This window comes from Dermochelys coriacea, chromosome 1 (assembly GCF_009764565.3).
Source record: "Dermochelys coriacea isolate rDerCor1 chromosome 1, rDerCor1.pri.v4, whole genome shotgun sequence".
NCBI lineage: Eukaryota > Metazoa > Chordata > Testudines > Dermochelyidae > Dermochelys > Dermochelys coriacea.
In genome coordinates this window covers 351,986,670-352,002,863 of record NC_050068.2, presented here as the reverse complement: position 1 = coordinate 352,002,863, position 16,194 = coordinate 351,986,670, and the positions used below count along the sequence as shown (strand labels likewise).

The 16,194-nt window shown below is 54.8% G+C and overlaps 1 protein-coding gene across 3 annotated transcripts in view; it reads right to left on the bottom strand.

The window, feature by feature from the left end:
- Positions 1-16,194, bottom strand: part of SND1 (staphylococcal nuclease and tudor domain containing 1) — a 504,867-nt gene that overhangs the window by 255,277 nt on the left and 233,396 nt on the right. For all 3 annotated transcript variants that reach the window (XM_038374172.2, XM_038374179.1, XM_043500168.1), the window contains exon 13: positions 7,759-7,869. In XM_038374172.2, coding sequence (XP_038230100.1) covers positions 7,759-7,869 — 111 coding nt within the window. The remainder of the gene's footprint in view (positions 1-7,758; positions 7,870-16,194) is intronic.

Here is a 16,194-nt window from a genome sequence, read left to right as displayed (position 1 = left end):
GCAGGTGCCCACAACAGCCTGTGACCAGGACACCCGGCTGATACCTCAACCCCACCACCCTGGCTGGAAGCAGAGTCACCCGCCAGTTCTCTGCTCGGAGACTGGGGGCAGCACAATGGACACCCCAGTGCATCACCACCAGGAGGCACAAGCAGGTGGAAGTGAACCCCCAAACAGCAGAGGGGACACTCACACTTTGATTTCAGGGGGACATTTCAGACTGATGGGGTTTGACTGGACCCCAGGCTTCACCACAAACTGCCTGCTTCTGTAGAGCTAGCCCAGTAACTCTACCACCGTGCCTCAGTTTCCCCAGGAGTTCTCAAGCTAGGGGGTCGGGACCCCTCAGAGGGTCGCAAGATTATTACATGGGGGGTTGTGCGCTCTCAGCCTCCATCCCAAACCCTGCTTTGCCTCCAGCATTTATAATGGTATTAAACACAAGTGTTTTTAATTTATAAAGGGGGGGTCACACTCAGAAGCTTTCTACGTGAAAGGGGTCACCAGTACAAAAGTTTGAGAACCACTGGGCTATCCCCAGTTGCACACCTACCAGGTGGCCTCTTGTAATGTTAGCAAAGTGCTCTGGGATCCCAGGATGAAGTAGCAATACAAACTAGGAGGTTCACTGAGCTGCCCGGGGCTGGGGGTGATGGGAGCTGCTCGGTCTGGCCTGCTATCGGTCAGAACAGGGAGGGGAGCTGCGTAATGAGCTCCGGGCCACAGGTGCCTCCTGCAGAGCTGCAGCTCGCCCTGCCAGAACAGAGGACAAATCAGGCAAAAGGAACATTTGCCTGCATTTCTCTCACCAAGATAACCCCAACCTAATTACATGAGCGCAGAATGTGTCTAAAGTACTTTGAATCGGCTCAGATGCTGTATTCTTTAAATGCAATTACTGCTCCTGCAGACAGGCTGGGGCAGGAAGCTCTTGATGCTTTCTGCTGTGTATGAGGCCCCAGGGAATGAAGCTCAGGCCTTTGAACTCCCCTCAGCCTGACCACCTGTTCAAGCTTGATACATGCAATGGGCTGGAAGAGTCAAACAATCTCCCAGGCATTTTTAAAATGTTATCTTCTTTAATCTGCCTGTTGGGAGCTCCAGAATTAACATGGAGAATCCAAATGCAATACACCATACCCACTGACTCACAGCACGCCTGGCACACTGCCAGCGCTACAGAGCCCTTTGCAGCACCAGACATTCGCTCTGCAATGCAAGGCACTGGGGGGTTTGCAGCACTCGCAGCCTTAGAGAGAGGCAGCTCAACAACAGAGAGGTGAGGCAGGATTTCAGATGAATGGGGCATGAGGAGCACCCCCGGCTAGGGCAACCCACACAGCTGGGGAGCAGGGGCAGAGTTTGGAAAAGCAAGAGGGTAACCGAGAACACAAGGTGGAGCCAGAAAGGTCAGCGGAAGCAATGGGGGAGGGGGCTTGTCACGGAGTGTGGGGGAGTCCGGGGCCTGCACCCCTCTTCCTGGGATTCACCATGACTCTCAGCCAGCCAATAAAAACGGGAGGTTTATTGGACAATAGGAACACAGTCTAAAAAACAGAACTTGTGGGTACAACCAGGACCCATCAGTCAAGTCCTTCTGGGGGGCAGGGAACTTAGACCCCAGCCCTGGGGTTCCCTGCGTTCCACCACCCAGCCCCAAACTGAAACTAACCCCTTTCCCCCAGCAGGCTCCCTCCTGCAGCGTTTGTCCAGTTTCCATGGCAGAGGTGTTACCTCCCCCTCCCGGCTCAGGTGACAGGCTCTCAGGTTTCCCATCCACAAGGAAACTCCCCTGCCACATTCCCAGGGCAACACTCCCCCCACCCCGCTGCGTCATATCTCTCCCCACTTTGAGACTGGTCAGAGTGCCCCGCTCAGTTCATTGACCCCTCTCCGGGACAACGCATCCGCTATCATGTTGGCACTTCCCTTCACGTGGACCACGTCCATGTCCTAATCCTGCAGGAGCAGGCTCCACCTCAGGAGTTTGGCGTTGGCTCCTTTCATCTGGTGCAGCCAGGTCAGGGGAGAGTGGTCGGTGCACACGGTGAAGCGTCGCCTGAAGAGATCTGGCTCTAGTTTCTTGAGGGCCCACACCATGGCCAGGCGCTCCTTCTCGATGGCCGCGTAGTGCTGCTCCCGGGGAAGCAACTTCTTGCTCAGGTACACGATGGGGTGTCTCTCCCCCTTTTCATCCTCCTGCATTAACACCGCCCCCAGTCCTGTGTCTGAGGCGTCGGTGAACACCATAAAGGGCTTGTCAAACTCTGGGTTTGCCAGAACTGGGCCACTGACCAGAGCCTCCTTCAGCCCCTGGAAAGCCTCGTGGCACTGCTCCGTCCAGACCACCTTGTCTGGCTTCCCCTTCTTGCATAGCTCGGTGATGGGGGTGGATGGGGTGCTAAAGTGGGGCTCAAACCTTCGTATCCTGCCAACCCAATAAAGGCTTGGACCTGCTTTTTGGTGTGGGGAGCGGGCCAGTCTCTGATCACCTCCACCGTAACTTGTTCTGGCTTTAGGTGGCCGCTCCCCACCCGATGGCCCAGGTAAGATCCTTCACCCATCCCCACCTTGCACTTCTCAGCTTTTATGGTCAGCCCAGCCTCATGGAGTCGGTCCAGCACTTGTCTAAACTGGGACACGTGGTCCTCCCAGGCCTGGCTAAAGACACAGATGTCATCAATATCTGCCATGGTAAAACTCTCCATCCCCCTCAGTAGCTGATCCACCAGGCGTTGGAAGGTGGCCGGTGCTCCCTTGAGGCCGAAAGGCAGGATCAGGAACGCAGAGCCCCAGAGGGGTGATAAAGGCTGATTTAAGCCGGGCATCTGAATCCAGCAGCACTTGCCAGTAGCCCTTTGTAAGGTGGTAAGGTATCGAGCTCCTCCCAATTTGTCTGGGAGCTCATCAGGCTTGGGCATGGGGTTGGCATCAGATACAGTGATGGCATTGAGCTTCCGATAGTCCACACAGAACCAGATTGACCCGTCCTTTTTGGGGACCAGCACCACCGGTGAGGCCCAAGGCCTGGATCACACCCAAAGCCAGCACGTCCCTGACCTCTTTCCAGGTCCTGAGCAGTTTTCCCTGCAACTCGGAAGGGGGAGCATCTTATTGGCGGGTGCGACCCTGTCTGCACCTGGTGGACAGTCAGATTAGTGAGTCCAGGCTGGTTGGAAAACAGCTGTCGGTACGGATGCTGCACCCCTCTGATCTCAGCTTGCTGGGCAGGGGTTAGCTGATCCGAGAGGGGAATTGTTTCTACGGGGGAACCAGCTCTGGTCCCAGGGAATAGATCTACTAAAGGGTCATCTCCCTGCTCCTCCCAATGTCCACACACGGCCAACACCACATTCCGCCTGACATAATATGGCTTTATCATATTCACATGGTACACCTGGCACTGGTGGGCCCGGTTCGACAGCTCCACCACATAGTTTACCTCATTTAGCTGCTTGACAACCTTGAAAGGGCCCTCCCAGGTGGCCCGTAGTTTGTTCTTTCTCACGGGGATGAGAACCATCACCGGATGCCCGATGGTATAGGCGTGGCCCCACGCCGTGCGGTCATACCAGACCTTCTGCTTCTTCTGGGCTCCGGCCAGATTCTCCCTGGCCAGGCCCATGAGTTCAGCAAGTCTCTCTCGGGAGATCAGGACATACTCCACCACTGACTCTCCATCGGGAGTAGCCTTCCCCTCCCATTCGTCTCTCATCAGGTCCAGGGGGCCCCTTACCCTCCTGCCATATAACAGTTTGAAAGGCGAAAATCCGGTAGACTCCTGGGGTACCTCCCTGTACGCGAACAGCAGATGAGGTAAGTACTTCTCCCAATCCTGCGGGTGCTGGTTCATAAAGGTTTTCAGCATCATCTTTAGCGTCCCATTGAACCGCTCCACCAGCCCATTGGACTGGGGGTGATATATGCTGAGGCCCAGTTGTGCTGGACCCCACATTTCTCCCACAAACACCGGAGCAGGGCTGACATGAAGTTGGATCCTTGGTCTGTCAAGACTTCCTTGGGGAACCCCATTTGGCTGAAAATGGTCAGCAGCGCATCTGCCACGGTGTCTGCTTCAGGGGAAGCTCAGGGCTCTGCCTCAGGGTAGCGGGTGGCGAAATCTACCACCACCAGAATGTATTTCTTCTCCGACCGGGTTGTCCTGCAGAGAGGCCCCACTATGTCCATGGCCACCTTCTGGAAAGGTTCCTCTATGATGGGCAAAGGTCTCAAAGCCGCTTTCCCCTGGTCCCGGGCCTTCCCCACCCTCTGACAGGGGTCACAGGATCGGCAATACTGCCGGACAGTGGTAAAGACCCCAGGCCAGTAAAAGTTCTGTAGCAGCCTCTGCCGGGTGCCCGGATTCCCTGGTGCCCTGAGAGGGGGAAGTCATGGGCCAGGTACAGGAGCTTGTGGCGATACTTCTGGGGTACCACTAGCTGCCTCCTGACCCCACAGGACTCCACTTCCCCTGGGGGAGCCCATTCTCGGTACAGGAACCCCTCCTCCCACAGGAACCTCTCCTGGCAACCTCTCCTCATGGTCCATACCACACTGAGGTCGGCCAGGTCCCTGAGCTTCCGCAAGGAGGGATCTTTCTGCAGCTCGGCCTGGAACTCAGCAGCTGGGGAAGGGATGGGGCCCGGTTCCCTCTCGCTGGCCGGGTCTGAGGCCACAGCCTCTCTGAGCCGTGCCCCTCGGTGCTCCCTCCCCACCAGGGTAGGGTCCTGTGCCTCCGGTGTGATACCCTCCCCAAGGTCGGGGCGCAGTGCCCCTCGCCGGCTCTGGCTATGGGTCACAACCAGGGCATTCTGAGGGTTGCTTGGCCAGTCCTCTAGGTCCCCCCCATCAAAACCTCAGTGGGCAAATGGTGGTGAACCCCCACGTACTTGGGGCCCTCCTTGGGCCCCATTTCAGGTGTACCCTTGCTACGGGCACCTGGAATGGGGTCCCACCCACCCCCGTCAGGGTCAGGTAGGTGTTGGGCACCACCCGATCTGGGGCCACCACCTCGGGCTGGGCCAACGTCACCTCCGTGCCCATATCCCAGTATCCATTGACCTTCCTCCCATCCACCTCCAGGGGAACAAGGCCCTCTCTCCGGAGGGACAGCCCTGCGCCCACCCTGTAACCTGAGAACCCCGAGTCCAGAGTCTCCAGCCCTCTGGCAGAACTGGCCTGGGGTACTCCCCTCCTGAGCAGGTGGTAAGCTGGCAGCCCCCCTTGCCTGGGCCATCTGCCCCTCGTCCAGCTGGGTCCCTACCCAGCTAACCCTGGATAGGTTGGGTCTGCTCAATCTGTCCCTGAGCCTGGGGCACTGGGTCCGTTCATGGCCTCTCTGGCCACAGGGATAGCAGCTCATGTCACGTTGGCCCCCTCGAGCGGGTCGGATGGTCCCGACGCCAGGCGTTCCCCTTGGGAGGGGGTTCTCCATATTTCCCCGCTTGGAGGTTCCATGGTGACACTCTCTCTGCATCGTGGGGAGCCTGTTCTTTTGGGACTCCTCCCTGCTACCCCCGACCGACTGTTCACAAGCTCATCGGCCAGCTGCCCTGCGTGCTGGGGGTTCTCTAGCTTTTTGTCCACCAACCGTAGCCTCAGGTCGGATGGGCACTGTTCATACAGTTGCTCCAGTACAATTAGGTCAAGCAGGTCCTCTTTAGCGTGGGCCCAGCTGTCCACTTGCAGGCATATCCCTGCATTCTGTTGACCAGTTGTAGGTATGTGACCTCAGGCGTTTTACGCTGACTCCGGAACCTTTTCCGGTACGTCTCGGGGGTCAGCCCAAACTCGCGGAGCAGGGCCTTTTTGAACAGTTCATAGTCTCCTGCCTCCGTCCCTGTCATTCGGCCGTACACCTCCACGGCTTTGGGGTCCAGTAAAGGGGTGAGAAACTGGAGCCTGTCTGCAGGGTCAACCTGTGCATCTCGCAGGCATTCTCAAAGGCTGTCAGGAAGTTATCTATGTCCCCCCCGTCCTTACGCTGGGCCAGGAAGCACTTATCAAAGCTCCTTGCAGTCTTGGGTCCCCCCTCACTTACTGTAGCCAGGGTCCCACTGTGCCTCAGCCTGGCCAGCTCCAGCTCATGCTGATGTTGCCTCTCCTCCTGCCGCTCATGCTGACGTCGCTTTTCATGATCCTCCAGCTCCATCATTTTCATCTCCCTTTCCCATTCCAGCCGCCTCCGCTTCAGGGATGGGGAGCTCCGCCGGGAGGATCCCCTGCTGGCTGCCGGGGTCAAGGAGCCCTCAGTATTCGCTGTGCTTCCCCTAACCCCTCCCCTAGGCATAGGTAGGAAGGGTCTCGGCAGCAGTCTGACCCCTCCCAGCCCGGTCAGGCCCCAGGGCCCACCCTGCATCCACTGGGTGGCTTCCCTCAGGGAGAGGGATCAGGTCATCCAAGCAATCCCTCTCCTCTAACTGGGCAATCAGCTGTTCCTTGGTGGACCTCCCAATGTGCAGCCCCCTCTGCCTGCACAGCTCCACCAGGTCGCTCTTAAGGTGTTTAGCAAACATCTCCCTGCTGGCCACTCGCAGGCCTCAGCAGCTTTCCACAGTTTCCAAGAAGAACCCTTAGGGTGCCAGTCCTTCTTGGTCAACACCTCTTTGCCAGGGTCAAGCTGCAATCCCCCGGGGGACCCTGTTACTGCAAAAGTCCTTCTCTCTGGTCACACACTCCCAGGGTTTAACTGTCCCCTGAAACCGTCTCTCTCTGAATCTTCAGCACGCCTGGTCCCCATCAATCCCCCTTCATTTTACTTCTCCTCAGTCACTTAGTGCAGGAAGCGCCATCTACGGGGTGCAGTAGATCCCTCTGCCACCAGTTGTCACGGAGTGTGGGAGAGTCCGGGTCCTGCACCCCTCTTCCTGGGATTCACCATGACTCTCAGCCAGCCAGCAAAACAAAGTTTATTGGACAACAGGAACAGTCTAAAACAGAGCTTGTGGGTACAACCAGGACCCCTCAGTCAAGTCCTTCTGGGGGGCAGGGAGCTTAGACCCCAGCTCTGGGGTTCCTTGTGTTCCACCATGCAGCACAAAACTGAAACCAAACACCCCCAGCAGGCTCTCTCCTGCAGCTTCTGTCCAGTTTCCCAGGCAGAGGTGTTACCTTCCCCCTCCCGGCTCAGGTTACAGGCTCTCAGGTATCCCATCCCCAGTGAAATTCCCCTGCCACATTCCCCCCTCCTGCTATGTCACAGGGCTACAGGGCATCACATGACATGGGACTCACTCCCCCCGGAAGTCAGCAATCTGGAGAAAGGGTGGAGCATGGGGTGGACAGGGACTGAAAGGTGGGGAGCTCAGCTAGGAAGTCCCTCCCCCTGTTTGCTGCCCGAGGAGGAGGAGGATGAAGCTGGAGGGGAGGTGCCTGCCCCATCCCTATGGGGGCTCTGCTGTGACCCTTCCCAGGCCTGGGAGAGCCGGGGCAGCAGTCAGGACGGCAGAATGGAGAACACCCAAGCATAGTCCATGGCGAGTGCCAGCACCTCAGCTCACCTCCCACCGCCCCCACCGGGCTAATGCTCCCTCCGCTTTCCCCCCACCCATGAAGTAGCCAAAGGAAGCGCCCTGTCCTTAGAGCTCACACACCAGGCTTGCTGCCCACCCTGTCGCATGGCACTCACACACCTCACTGCCTGGCATGCTCTCCTGCAGGCCCGCACCCACAATGCCCTTCACCCAGCAGCTATCCGGGCCCAGCAGTCACACCTCCTCCCCCGCTTTGTTTGCGAGGCAACCAGCCATGCCCACTCACCGTGCCTCCGCGGCCAGCAGCTCGTCGTAGTGCGAGGATCGCTGGTCGTCGTCCTGCCGGTAGCGGATGACCGTGGCAAGGCCCTTGCTCACTAGGGCCTCAGCGATGTTTCTGCAACACAAAGACACTGGGAACTCAGCCTGGGGGAAGGCAACGTAAGTCCTGGCAGCCCCCTCCACACACATACCCCTGTACTGGGCGTGGCTATGCCCTCTGCCATGTATGTAACATGTAACACCACACATGGGAGCAGCAGCAGCTCAGCAACAAGGCACAGCCCCAGTGCGGGTTCCAAAGAGGAGCCCAGCAGCTGGCACCCACCAGCTGAGAGCTGCAGCATCCCTTGGTCCCTAGTACCCAGAAGAAGCCCAGGCAGGGGAAGGAAGGAGCAGCTGCTTCCCTCGCCACCCCTCTCTTGCCCACAGCCCCACTGGAGAGCAGCTCCTCCCCCCACAGCTCTGACTCAGGGGGCCTCCTAAGAGCTATGGAGCTGGCTTCCTGGCTCCTTGGAGTTGCATGACTGGCCCTGGGTGGAAGTCGGGGGGTGGGGGGGGGGGGGAAAGCGAGCGGCTAAGGGCAGGGCACTTCTGGGGATTTAGCCAACACCAAGCCCTGTTCACGGTGACGTTGCACCTCATAATACTTTGAGAATATGCTCATTAATGTATATATGACATAACTGGAATATGTTTTATGCTACATATGCCATGTAACTTATCACGTAAAGGTTATGAGCTACTGAATAGATTCATCCTATTTGTATACGTGTCATTTTTGCATTCAGAGTTATGAATATTGGCCATGTACTTATTTATTTTTAAGTAGCCTCAGTGAAGCAGTTGGTCAGCTTCCTGAGAAAAGACTATTCTCTGTAAGTGCCCAATCAAAAAGCACTTAAGCCAACAATGAATTTGGAGACGCCAATCCATATCTGACCTTTCCCAGGAATGTGGCATGGCTGGTAAGGAACTCAGTCATGCATGGACATGTGACTTGCCCATGTGATTCTAAAACTCCATCTTGGAGCTGGGTTTTGCATAGGAGAGAGGATGCTCCACCCACAAGAGAAAGTCTATTTAAGCCTCTGGGAGACCCCTCCATTTTGTCTTCAGCTGGCTCAAGAGATAGGTATCCTTTGGGGGTGGAGAGTCTGAAAGAAACTGGAACAAAGGACAGTAACCATAGGGGTGTGAGTGATTGCTGGACTCAGACTAGAAGGAGACTAGTCTGTAAAAGGTTTCAGAGTAACAGCCGTGTTAATCTGTATCCGCAAAAAGAAAAGGAGGACTTGTGGCACCTTAGAGACTAAAATTTATTTGAGCACAACCTTTCATGAGCTATAGCTCACTTCATCAGATGCATTCAGTGAAAAATACAGTGGGAAGATTTATATATACAGAGAACATGAAACAAGGGGTGTTACCATACACACTGTAATGAGAGTGATCAGGTAAGGTGAGCTATTACCAGCAGGAGAGCGCCAGGGGGAAGGGGAGGAGGATGTTTTGTAGCGATAATCAAGGTGGGCCATTTCCAGCAGTTGACAAGAACGTCTGAGGAACCGCGGGAGAGGGGGGATAAACATGGGGAAATAGGCTTGAATAGAGACTGGGAGTGGATGGGTCATTACAAAGTAAAACCAAGTTAATTGTATCCAGTTTGCAAATTAATTCCAATTCAGCAGTCTCTCATTGGAGTCTGGTTTTGAAGTTTTTTTTTGTTGAAGAATTGCCACTTTTAGGTCTGTAATCGAGTGACCAGAGAGATTGAAGTGTTCTCCGACTGGTTTCTGAATGTTATAATTCTCGACGTCTGATTTGTGTCCATTCATTCTTTTACATAGAGCTTGTCCAGTTTGGCCAATGTACATGGCGGAGGGGCATTGCTGGCACATGATGGCATACATCACATTGGTAGATGTGCAGGTGAACAAGCCTCTGAAAGTGTGGCTGATGTGATTAGGCCCTATGATGGTGTCCCCTGAATAGATATGTGGACAGAGTTAGCAACGGGCTTTGTTGCAAGGATAGGTTCCTGGGTTAGTGGTTCTGGTGTGTGGTTGCTGGTGAGTATTCGCTTCAGGTTGGGGGGCTGTCTGTAAGCAAGGACTGGCCTGTCTCCCAAGATCTGTGAGAGTGATGGGTCGTCCTTCAGGATAGGTTGTAGATCCTTGATGATGCGTTGGAGAGGTTTTAGTTGGGGGCTGAAGGTGATGGCTAGTGGCGTTCTGTTATTTTCTTTGTTGGGCCTGTCCTGTAGTAGGTGACTTCTGGGTACTCTTCTGGCTCTGTCAATCTGTTTCTTCACTTCAGCAGGTGGGTATTGTAGTTGTAAGAATGCTTGATAGAGATCTTGTAGGTGTTTGTCTCTGTCTGAGGGGTTGGAGCAAATGCGGTTATATCGTAGAGCTTGGCTGTAGACAATGGATCGAGTGGTATGATCTGGATGAAAGCTAGAGGCATGTAGGTAGGAATAGCGGTCAGTAGGTTTCTGGTATAGGGTAGTGTTTATGTGACCATCGCTTATTAGCACCGTAGTGTCCAGGAAGTGGATCTCTTGTGTGGACTGGTCCAGGCTGAGGTTGATGGCGGGATGGAAATTGTTGAAATCATGGTGGAATTCCTCAAGGGCTTCTTTTCCATGGGTCCAGATGATGAAGATGTCATCAATGTAGCGCAAGTAGAGTAGGGGCATTAGGGGACGAGAGCTGAGGAAGCGTTGTTCTAACTCAGCCATAAAAATGTTGGCATCCTGTGGGGCCATGCAGGTACCCATCGCAGTGCCGCTGATTTGAAGGTATACATTGTCCCCAAATGTGAAATAGTTATGGGTGAGGACAAAGTCACAAAGTTCAGCCATCAGCTTAGCCGTGACATTATCGGGGATACTGTTCCTGACGGCTTGTAGTCCATCTTTGTGTGGAATGGTGGTGTAGAGGCTTTTACATCCATAGTGGCCAGGATGGTGTTTTCAGTAAGGTCACCGATGGATTGTAGTTTCCTCAGGAAGTCAGTGGTATCTCAAAGATAGCTGGGAGTGCTGGTAGCATAGCTTACTGGAACATCTCTGAGGGTGAGATTTCATCTGTAATCACTCTTACTGTATTAGTTTTAGACTTGCGTGTTTTATTTTATTTTGTTTGATAATTTACTTTGTTCAGTCTGTTATTACTTGGAACCACTTAAATCCTACTTTTTGAATTTAATAAAAATCACTTTTTACTTATTAATTAACCCAGAGTATGCATTAATACTGGGGGGGAGGGGAAGAACAGCTGTGCATCTATCAGCTTTAGAGAGGGCAAACAATTTATACAGGGTAAAACGGATTTATTTGGGGTTTGGACCCCACTGGGAGTTTGGCATCTGAGTATTGGAGACAGGTACACCACTGAAGCTATTTTCAGTTCTTAAGCTGTTTTCAGTTAAGCCTGCAGTTTCTGTTCAAACCTGGGTCTGTGTTTGTAGCGGGAAAGCGTGTCTGGCACCATTACCCAGGGTTCTTTCAACCCAATGCTCTTGGTAACTTTTACTCTGTGCGAGGTGGTGTCAGACTACAAATCAGCCATATGACCGATAGATGGCTGGCACAAACAGGACAACACAAGAGTGCTTTCACTTAAAGCTAAACTTTACTTAGTCTCAAGCACTTATGTCCGCAACAGGTTAGTAAAACACCCTCAACCCTCAATAATTACCGAAGCTGAGTGTGGGTCTCAAGTGGCACAGCAGCAGCATTTGCCGGTGGAGAACACAAGATGCATCCAGAGGGAGAGTCGAGTCTCGAAGAGTCCCACCACCTCAAACTTTTTCCCCTTATTTATACATTAGTAATAGAATGACATGTCGCTTAAAGAAAACTTGTTAAGCAAGCAGTTCCAATGGACAAGCAAGAAGCTCCTTCTGATTACTGATTAACCAGGTGTGGCTTTTTCCAGAGTTTGCAGCCTTGAGGCCCCAATAGACATTCCTGGGGCACATCCTGCTCTTCGAAAATACATGCATCAGCAACTTCAACACAATTCTTATCAGGAAGGATGCGGGGTCCAGCTGCCCTTTCTGTGGCACTCAAAACTGCCTCCCCTCCTGCCTTGGTCAAGCTGAGTTTGCTACATGGCCACTTTACAGCCTGCTGACTTGGCTGCTTTTAGCAATAAGCCATAGTGGCTTATTTCAGCACTTTACTGGTTTGCGGACATCTCCCCGTACAGCACAACCGGGCAGGGTTCTGAAGTCCCAAGCTGGCAGGGAAAGCAGGAGCAGAAGTAGTCTTGGCACATCAGTTAGCAGCCCCAAGGGGATTTCTGTGATCCAACCCGTCACACACGGTTCACCCAGGTGAGATGCATTGGGACCTGGACACAACAGCCAAACCTTCCCCTTGCAGCCAGCCTGACAAAGGCTGCCATCGCTCTCATACATTCAGGACTGTGTACGTTTTTCTCAGCTGTGAAGGAAAGGTCAGGGGGAAAAGATCCTCAGTGTGGGGAGTGGATGCGGTATGAAGCCTGCATGCCAATCAGGGTCCCAGCCAATCAAGGAGCACGATAAACTGGCTGCCATTGCATTATGCTGCTTTAAACAAATTCATGAATGGTACTAGGCTGAGTTCATCCGTAATTCTCCTCCAATTACACACAGGGCAGGCATCGATAATTCACAACTTACAAACCTAGGACTCATCCCTTTTCCAGCTTCCAACAAGCATCTCCCCACTCTGTGCCATGGGGAGGGGGTCAGGCTGGGCTGGTGCCGAAAGCTGAGATTAGGGCTCGCCTCGGGGGGGGGGGGGATCAGGGGATTGTAAGCGAGGAAATCAGCAGCAGCGGGAGGTAGCTGCAGAGGTAGCTCTCAAAATGCCAGGCAACCAGGAATAAGCACCTCAGCTCCTTTCCCAGGCACACTCGGGAAGGCGAACAGAAGGCTGTTTGCTACCAGCAGCCCACACACCCTTGCTTTCCTAGCCAAGCCAGGTGCTGCAGTGAGCCACCTCCACTCCACGCAATCCTCCCACACACATGCATGACAAAGCACTCTTTGCAAGCGTAGGTGCCCCTTCCCCCAACCCATGAAGGACTCCGGGTGACTGAACCCCTTTTAAGGGAACAGAGGCACGTGGTTAAATTATCTGCCCAGCACGTGCATCCTGCTTCACAAGGCAACATGGGTCCGCAGAGACTCTCCCCAAGACATTGGACCTGCTGCCCGGAGAGGCCACTGCAACAGGTCGAGGCCTTCCAGCCCACGCGCACAGCCCATCATGCCACAGGCTAGGGCAGAACAGCCACAGCCCGGATGTGGCACAGCACAAGGAGCCCTGCTCTGGCCATGGATCCCTCCCTGCCGCACTGGCAGCTGAAGTGCCAGGCCACAGCACTCCGCTAACCTCAGTGCCTCCTGCTGCCAACCACCTTCTGGCCTCTTGGGTCCCTGGGAACCACATGAGGGATGCAGAACACGCTGCCTTCCCTCTCTGGAGTCAGCTCATCCACTAAGCAGAAAACCCGAGGGGGGGGGGGGGGGAGACAGGCTCCACCCAGCAGGAGCGTTCAGAGCCTCCAGGAGCCCTGCCAACCGACACCAGTAACACCTCCGCCAATGGCACAACCTGCCGCCGTAAGCCAGTCCGTGAACCACATTTCAGCGCAACCTGCCTCTCCCAGCACTACCCAGATTGCCCTCCTGCTGCCCAGCAACCAACCGAACACACATCGCAACAGTACAGCCCGGAAGGGAGAGCACCAGCGGCCCTGCAGGATGTATGCCTCCTGGCCACAGCAAAGGTCATGCATCCTGGCTTCTATGGCAGAGCCCTTCCATTGCATTCATGCCACCCTGCTGGGCTCTCAGGCATGGCAGGGGCCAGGACAGGGCTGAAATGGCTGCAGTTGTCTCTCATGCTACACCCAGCGAGCTGTGATGGGCATCAGTATCCAGATCCCCTCCCTGGGGACTCACCATTCAGCTTCTGTACAAGGCCACAAGGGGAGTGAGCTTTCACCAGGCACGCAGCATCACACAGGTGTCTCCCACTTCTACCCCACCTTCCTGACACCCACGGTGCCAAATCCTGGCTTTCCAACAGATCGGATGAGATCAGCCTTGACCCTGGACAGAGCAGCAGCTGAAGCCGAGTGAGGAGAAAACCTCCCTGCCCTTAATCCTCCCTGTCCTTCACTGAGGACATCTGCCTTCAGAGCGCCAAGACAACCCGTAGCTTGTGTCTGGCTGGACTCCTGTGCCATGGCCATGAACCCAGCCCCTTTCCCACCTCCACCTGGACTACATGGCTCAGCCTGAGGGGTCCCAGCAAATCACACCATGATCCTCATCTGAGGCCCTAAAGGCCGATGCTAGGTGCATCAGCCTCCCTGGAGCCGGACGCTGTCCCAGACTGCTTGAAGGGCAGGGCTGGAGAAGGAGGGGGATCTGGAAGCAGAACTGGGCTCGTTTTCCAACAGCAGAGTTTTGCTAGGATTAGCAGTTAGCAACTTGTTTCCGTGACTTACTTGAGGCCTGTTAGTGCACCAGCTCAGCAGCCTGAGCACCTGGACGGCAGCCAGGGAGGCCGGGTTCAATCCCCAGGTAACTTATTTTCTCCTTTTCAGCAGAAAGCATCCCAGAAGCTTGCTTTTGAACTGTGTTTGCAGATCATGGTACAAAGCGAAGGGGGAAGGGCGCAAGAGAATGCCGAGTCTCCATTCCGGCTCTTAGCCAGTCAGCCAGCACATGCTGTTCGAATGCTGCTTGCTAAAGTTTGACACATTTCACATCTCTAAAGAAACGTCTGCGGCTTCTCGGCTCGTTGAGGTTCGTATTGTGTTTGTGCTGATGTTAAAAGCCGGAGCTTTGCAGCAGGGATGGGGATGGAACCAGAACAGCTGGTGCAAAGTGCCTTACGGAGAAGGTCTCGTCACGTTAGCCTAGATTTTGGATTCAATATTACAGAGACTACTGGGAGAGGAGCCCCGGCAGTGATTGGCACCTGACCTCCAGAAGGGCGGACTAGCATCCTGTCTCCTCAGCTGGAGTCGAAAAACTTAAGCATGAAATTAGCAACAGCAATGGCAACAAAGCTCCCAGCTCTGAACGGGGCTCATGGGATCCAGGCACCCAGCCCTCTGTGCCCCACAGGGAACGGGACACGACTCGGGAAAGGTGCAGAAGAGGGAGTGTAGCCAGTATTCACCTCCAGGCCCACTTCTGTGTGGGGAATAAAAGCGACTCTCATGGGACAATGCTTCTGGTTTCACTTCACACCACACGTCCCGGCACTAGGGCTACGCACCCTCCCTTGGGACAGGGAAAGCACGACACCTCAACCGGCAGGTTTCCAAGAACACCAAAAAAAGACAGGGCTACAGTACTGAAGAGCCAATACCGGGGCCTGGTGTACTGCAAGAAGTGCCCCAATGCAACGCCCATTCGAGACAGAGTTTGCAGGAATCCAGCTCTGCAGGACTCAAAAGCAAAGCCAAGTGGCTCAGGGAGCAGGCAACAGCAGGTCAAGCTGTCCTTAGAGGACAGGTACTGGAGGAAAATGGGGGCTAGAGCCTAGCTCTCCCAGGGGGAGATCTCTGACCCAGGCTGACTAACTGAGTCGCTGGCATTTGGCAGGTGTCTAGTAAACTCTTGGCAGGTCTCAGTCCCCAGAGGACAGGTGTCCCCCGTCACCCCCTTGTTACGAAACTCAGCAGAGAGGCCTTGCAGCCAGAGCTCCCCCCTCCACACCCCTCTCCTGGCAGTCAGGGCTCAGGGGGCAGGAGCTTGACCCTCGGCTGCTCAGGCGGTGCCTGTTCCGGAGACAGAAAGCAAGTTCCAGTCCCTGGGGCTTGTAAACCTGGTCCCATTCCCCAGCACAGTGTCCACACAAACACGCTCATACCCTGCTCAGCACTGGCCAAGGCAGACTGTGGGGCGATCACTGGCTCCACCGCGGGAGAGGCCAGATGCAATCCCAGGCAGACTCTTCTGTGCACAGGTATTATCTTTACTGACGCGCACAGGCCGGCTCTGGCAGTGAGGCCAAGCCGAATGGGAGGCCCGGAGCACTTCCTGGCAATCAGCAAGACCTGCCCAGAAGCTATGGGCGTGGCGATAGCTGGGCTCCTCCCCTCCATGTGCTGGGCAGCCCAAACCCCTGCTCCAGCCTGGCACGCTCAGAGCCATTGGGCTCTGGAGGCAACTTGCACAGGGGCAAGGGGCAGAGCTGACTTGAGACTCCATCCTCCCCTGCACATTTGGGAAGCAGACACACCGTCTTCAGCAAACTGAGGGGCCATTTGCCATTCTCCAATTTTACATTGCTTCAGTGCTTCTCATCCCCCAGTTCCTGCAGGAGCTGAAATGCAGCCAGCTCTGGGATGGATGGCAGTGCTCCAGGTGAGGGAATTCTCGCCAGGCATGCCAGGAGGAAAAAAAACAACAAAAAAACCCT